At 43.1% G+C, this 6371-nt stretch overlaps 1 protein-coding gene and 1 long non-coding RNA gene across 2 annotated transcripts; both read left to right on the top strand.

The window, feature by feature from the left end:
* Nucleotides 1-1183: 1183 nt before the first annotated feature.
* sf3b5 (splicing factor 3b, subunit 5) lies at nucleotides 1184-1580 on the top strand. Its single transcript, XM_043696792.2, has one exon. It carries the CDS (start codon nucleotides 1292-1294, stop codon nucleotides 1550-1552), a length of 261 nt encoding a protein of 86 aa, XP_043552727.1. The 5' UTR covers nucleotides 1184-1291; the 3' UTR covers nucleotides 1553-1580.
* Nucleotides 1581-1790: 210 nt separating this feature from the next.
* Nucleotides 1791-4667, top strand: LOC122552583 (uncharacterized). Its single transcript, XR_006312422.2, has 2 exons — nucleotides 1791-2933; nucleotides 3024-4667. It is a non-coding gene; the product is annotated as an uncharacterized LOC122552583 (long non-coding RNA).
* Nucleotides 4668-6371: the final 1704 nt, after the last annotated feature.

Below are 6371 nucleotides of genomic sequence, written 5' to 3'. Positions count from 1 at the left end.
CTAAACCTATGACCTCTAGTTCTGTACTCTCCACCCCAGGGAAAAGACTTTGTCTATTTATCCTATCCATGCCCCTCATAATTTTGTAAACCTCCATAAGGTCACCCCTCAGCCTCTGACGCTCCAGGGAAAACAGCCCAAGTCTGTTCAGCCTCTCCCTATAGCTCAAATCCTCCAACCCTGGCAAAATCCTTGTAAATTTTTTCTGAACCCTTTCAAGTTTTACAACATCTTTCCGATAGGAAGGAGACCAGAATTGCATGCAATATTCCAACAGTGGCCTAACCAATGTCCTGTACAGCCACAACATGACCTCCCAACTCCTGTACTCAATACTCTGACCAATAAAGGAAAGCATACCAAACGCCTTCTTCACTATCCTATCTACCTGCGACTCCACTTTCAAGGAGCTATGAACCTGCACTCCAAGGTCTCTTTGTTCAGCAACACTCTCTAGGACCTTATAATTAAGTGTATAAGTCCTGCTAAGATTTGCTTTCCCAAAATGCAGCACCTCGCAGTTATCTGAATTAAACTCCATCTGCCACTTCTCAGCCCATTGGCCCATCTGGTCAAGATCCTGTTGTAATCTGAGGTAACCTCATTCACTGTCCACTACACCTCCAATTTTGGTGTCATCTGTAAAATTACTAACTGTACCTCTTATGCTGGAGATTCTATAAAAAGTACGAGCTGAAATTTAATTTATTATTGTCACATGTACCTTGGCTATGGTGAGGAGTGAAATCAGTTGGTGGATTGGAATGAATGTGAATGCAATACCACACAGCAGCGGTCCTCCAACCTAGGGGGCAGAGTGCGGTTGTAACAGCCACGGGGCGTGGCTTCAACAGCCAATGCGCCTGCGCACCATTACCGTTCAATTTAGTTACACCGATTCACTAAAAAAAATATTTTATGTTAAAACTAATCATACTCTCGTCAGTGTTTTTGTTTGGTAAGGCTCGGTTTTTCATTCCAATTAGTACGTGAAAAAAGTCGCCTGGGATGGGGCGTGGCTTCTATGCATGTTATCCTAATGCGCCTGCGCAAGAATATACATTAATTTTTAAAACCATTGTTTAGCAAGATTTTATTTAACGTTGAAACAAAATTACGACTTCATTTTAAGTTAGTTTTCATCAATTTGTACTGGTGGCTGTTTTTTTGAGGGACACGTGGAGATAACCATGGTAACAGCGGCCATATTGGGTTTTCCTCGGAGGGCGGTTGACGGTTGGGATTCGAATTTGAACCTCTCGGGGGGAGAGCCACCGCCGCCATCATCGCAATGACTGACCGTTACAACATCCACAGCCAGCTGGAGCATCTCCAGTCCAAGTACATCGGAACCGGGCACGCCGACACCACCAAGTGGGAGTGGCTCGTCAACCAGCACCGCGACTCGTACGCCTCGTACATGGGCCACTTCGACCTCCTCAACTACTTCGCCGTGGCCGAGAACGAAACCAAGGCCCGGGTCCGCTTCAACCTCATGGAGAAGATGCTGCAGCCGTGCGGGCCCCCGCCCGACAAGCCCGAGGAGGCCTGAGAGGGCCTGGGGTGTTGTAATTGGGGGGGGGTAAATAGATATGGAGATGCGAAGGGGATATGTGGCGAGCTGGGAGGGGGGGTGTGGGGGGTTGAGGTCTGGAGATGTGAAGGGGATACGTGGGGTGGGGGTGGGGTGGGGTGATTTAGGTGTGGAATTGTGAAGGGGATATGGGGGGTTGAGGTCTGGAGATGTGAAGGGGATATGGGGGGAGTTGGGGGATTGAGTGAAGGGACTATGGGGGGTGTATTGGTGTGGAGACGCGAAGGGGATATGTGGGGTATAGGTGTGCAGGAGGAGATGTTGGGCATTATTAGGTGTGGGGACAAATGATTGGAGGATGAGGAGGGGATATGTGGGGGTGCTATGTTAGGGTGGGAAATATGTGGAGGGTGACTGGGATACGTGTGGCGTTACGTGGAGGATACTGGTGGAGGAAAAGGGGAATACAGCTGGAGGATAAGGAAGATACTGAGTTTGGGATGGTTACAGGTGTAGGCTGAGGGATGATGCTCTGATGCTGCCTGAACTGCTGTGCTTTTCCAGCACCTCTAATCCAGAATCTGGTTTCCAGCATCTGCAGTCATTGTTTTTACCTGAGGGATGATGTGTTCAGAGGGGGGATGGATGTGGCTGGAGGAATGGAGTTGTATGAGAAGGGAACGGGTGAGGGATTTGGGTGAAGTATGGGAGGTTGCAAGGATTTATTGGTGGAGTGCAAAGGAGACTTGGATGGAGGAGGGTTGAGTTGGATAAGGATATTTGTGAAGGTTGGCTTATGAGGGAGAGCTACTCTGTGGCTGTTGGGGAGGAGTGATGTGGCTTTAGGGCACAAATGGTGCTTGTGCTCCATTCCCCTCCAAAACTCTGACTTGAATTTTGGCCCTCCCATTTGCCACCACATGCAATGTCTTTGTCAACAACTGAGGGATTGATCCAACCCACTTCCAGCATGGCATCGTTCCTGTACCCAAATAAAAGCAAAATGTTGCAGGATGCTGGAAATCTGAAACCAACATAGAAAATGCTGGAAAAATTCAACATGTCTGGCAATATCTGTGGGGAGAAAAAAACAGTTAAGATTTCAAATTCGATATGACTCTTGAGAACTGCACCCTGTCTTGTCCAGGTGGATCCAGCTCTGTGCCTTCCCCAGGTTCTTCAGTCATCCTCCCTCTCTCTCTCTCTCTCTCTCTCTCTCTCTCTCTCTGCAACAAGCAAAGGAATCCACTCATCTTTCTCCAGCAGCAAGGGAGTCCGCACTTGTCTCAGGGCTCTGTCAATACAAGGACTTGCATTTGATTTAAAACTTTGTTATTCATCTGAAATATTGTCTTTATAAAAGCAGATGACTGTTTTGAAAAATGGAATTATTTTACAGGTAAATGATCGCAGACCACTAAATTCTGTTGCAAAAGTGGCTGTCCATCTGATTTGCTTTCACAAGTGACATTTTTGTCATTGTCAACAGAAGTGAAATTTCACCGTTTCAAGATGATCTGAATACATCCAGTGAATTACTTGTGATTTTCACTCACTTTGGCAATGTGACCTCAAGCAACTAAGGAAAGGAATCTTATAAAGACTATCTGCTTTCCTGCCAGTTAAATGGAATGGTCTCCATACACCTCCATCAGTGAGGAGCTTTCTGCTTGACTTTGTCTATTGGGAGGTGGCTACTGATATTGAAACTGAAGCCCAATGCTGTTATGAAGGCCTTGAAAGAATCTTTAAAATGAGAATTAGAAAAATACCCAGTGTCTACACAGATGGTTACTGCATGAAAAAGCTTCTAAGAATGATTTGCCTCGTAAACGGTATAAAGACTGCCCCTCGGAGTAAAAAACTATGTGGATCAACAGCAATGTTGAGCCTTCCCCAGCGACTGAACTTTAGAAAAAGCCTTTATATTAGCATGTGAATAAATGGTTGCCAACAAAGTAGAAAAATTCCTTGAAACCCATGCATGATGACATGCATGGCCACTTGTATTTTTTATTTAAGTTGAATTAACTTGGAATGTCACTGATTTTAGAAAGGTTTTGCTATTTTCAATCAAGTGATTTTCATAAAACATTTGTGATCTGTTGAACGATGTTCTGGGGATTTTTTATGTAAACAGTACTGTTTCAACAGTGATTGTTCAGCCAAGTTTGAAGCATCCTCAACCATGACTAGGTCATTGAGAAAATCTCTCTTCATTCAGAAGTGAGGGTTTTGGACCTCTTGCGTTGCCAGTTTATTCCTACTCTGGTTTTGCTGGACCTCGAATTCTACAAATTGTAATTTGTAAAAGATTTTGATTAAACTGGAGAAACAAACTGCTTTACTTAGATGTATATCATTATGCTATCTGTGGCTCAGTTAATTGAGTTTTTAATACTTCAGTTGTTTTGCCATTTTTCTTTTTGTTACTCTGAAATATAACATGCCGAGTTAAATGGATGGTCCTTGGTCAAAGAGCATTGAATTTATAGAACACAATTTTTTGTCCTTTTTTGTGTGTTCCAAATGAATTAGGAGAGTTAAGCCATTTGGCCCTTCAAAATGTGCTCTGCTATTCAATAAACTATGGTTGAGATGTTCCAATCCTTACACTCCTTTTATTTTACATTTCTGTTACTCCAATTACCTTAGTTTTCCTGTGCCAAACAAAAGTCTAAAATTCCTTAAGTACTCAATAACCCCCACCTCCATCTTCTGCCACAGAATTTTAAAGTCACACAAGCCTCAAAAGATTACTCCTTGTCTCTGCCCTAAAGTGACTGACAATTTTATTTCAGAAGTCCCCTGGTTTTGGTCTCTCACACAAGAGTAAACATATCCACCTTGTCAAGACCATTCACGATCATAGAAACTTCAATCAAGTGGTCACTTGCTCTTCTAACCCCAATCATGACTACCCAGTGTTACATTACACAAGAAATCAAGTTGCAAAATCAGCCTTGCCTTCCTGGAACGCTGTCAAATGTTAAAACATTTTGTTAAAAATATGTAGATTTCCCCAATTTACCTGTGTTTGATTCAGGTTGACTGAGCATAGGCCTAGTTTCTGTACTTAGGAATTACTGTATTATAGATTTAAGCTATTAAATCATTAAAATGTAAAACTCTACTTGTCAAAAGTCTAATCCACATATAGAACTCACTATACACACACAAAAATGTGATGATATGGTTGGAGGAGAAAATGGGGAAGCAGTTAAGTGGGTCTGATCCACAGAGTTCACTGAGATTATCCTTTTACTAATCAGACCATAGTTCTCATAGTACGGGCAACACGGTAGCACAGTGGTTAACGCTGCTGCTTCACAGCGCCAGAGACCTGGGTTCAATTCCCACCTTGGGCAACTGTCTGTGTAGAGTTTGTTCATTCTCCCCGTGTCTGTGTGGGTTTTCTCCGGGTGCTCCAGTCTCCTCCCACAGTCCAAAGATGTGCAGGTTAGGTGAATTGACCATGCTAAATTGCTCGCCGTATTAGGTGAGGGGGCAAATGTAGGGGAATGGGTCAGGGCGAGTTGCTCTTCGGAAGGTCGGTGTGGACTTGTTGGGCCGAAGGGCCTGTTTCCACACTAAGTATTCTAGTCTAATCTGATCTTCCTTCTCCAGGTACTCTCATTGTTTGTAAGAGGCACAACCTGACTGGTTTACCCGAGTAAAGATCTCTGACCTTGTAGTTACAAGTCACAAGGTAAAAACAATGCCTGCAGATGCTGGAAACCAGATTCTGGGTTAGTGGTGCTGGAAGAGCACAGGAGTTCAGGCAGCATCCAAGGAGCAGCAAAATCGACGTTTTGGGCAAAAGCCCTTCATCAGGAATAAAGGCAGACAGACTGAAGCGTGGAGAGATAAGCTAGAGGAGGGTGGAGGTGGGGAAAAAGTAGCATAGAGTACAATAGGTGAGTGGGGGAGGGGATGAAGGTGATAGGTCAGGGAGGAGGTAACTCCTTCCTGAGGCTTGATAGCTTCTGACCAGAGTGTTCACACCTCAGCTGTTCAGTGTGAGGTTCTGAGGAAGGGTCACAGGACCCAAAACATTAACTGTGATTTCTCTTTGCAGAGTTGCCAGTCCTGCTAAAATCTTACATCAATTTCTATTTTTATTTTTGATTTCCAGCATCTACAATTCTTTTGTGTTTTGTTTAGTATTTAACCACTCAGAGTTGTTGGCAGACAGGAAGTTTTTGTCATCGACTACTGATCACCATTTAGCAAATCACTGGTCAAATTTCCATTTGAACAAAGTCCCCTGGCTCCAGGTTGCCTGCAACTAACCTTCCCCCACTTGGCAAACAGCAGTGTAAACACCACTCACAGTGAGTATCCGGTAAATCTTTAAAAAAGTGTAGCTATCCAACAATGACATTTCTTACTTACTTCTGTCCTAAAATAACACAGAAATTACAAGATATGGTCTTCATATAAGTCTGTTAAAACTTTCCTTATAAGGCAACACACTCATTCCCGATATTAAATTAATAAATCTCCAAACTGCCTCTGCTGAATTTTATATCTTCCTTGAATAAGGAGTCCAAAATGCAGATAAATCAGCCAAGATCCAATTGCAGGATAAAAAGTCAAATTTCCTACTCGCATTCCTGGTTTGCAGATAAAAAGCAATGAAAATAATTATCCAATGTACTAGTATCCCTGATAAAATCTACATGCAGTGTTTGCTGAGTTGCTAAGGGTTACTATTTGTCTTGAAATCGATTTGCCTAAAAGCAATTGAAAAAAATCTGTTGGCATCAGCTCCATATTCAAATTTAACAGTTTCAGATTTATCTTCATATTTTCAGTGAGTATGTGTCTTCAGGAA

The sequence above is a fragment of the Chiloscyllium plagiosum genome, unplaced genomic scaffold (assembly GCF_037043375.1).
Source record: "Chiloscyllium plagiosum isolate Xiang-an unplaced genomic scaffold, Cpla_swu_hap1 HiC_scaffold_10, whole genome shotgun sequence".
Classification (NCBI taxonomy): domain Eukaryota; kingdom Metazoa; phylum Chordata; class Chondrichthyes; order Orectolobiformes; family Hemiscylliidae; genus Chiloscyllium; species Chiloscyllium plagiosum.
This window is presented reverse-complemented; position numbering and strand designations above follow the sequence as displayed.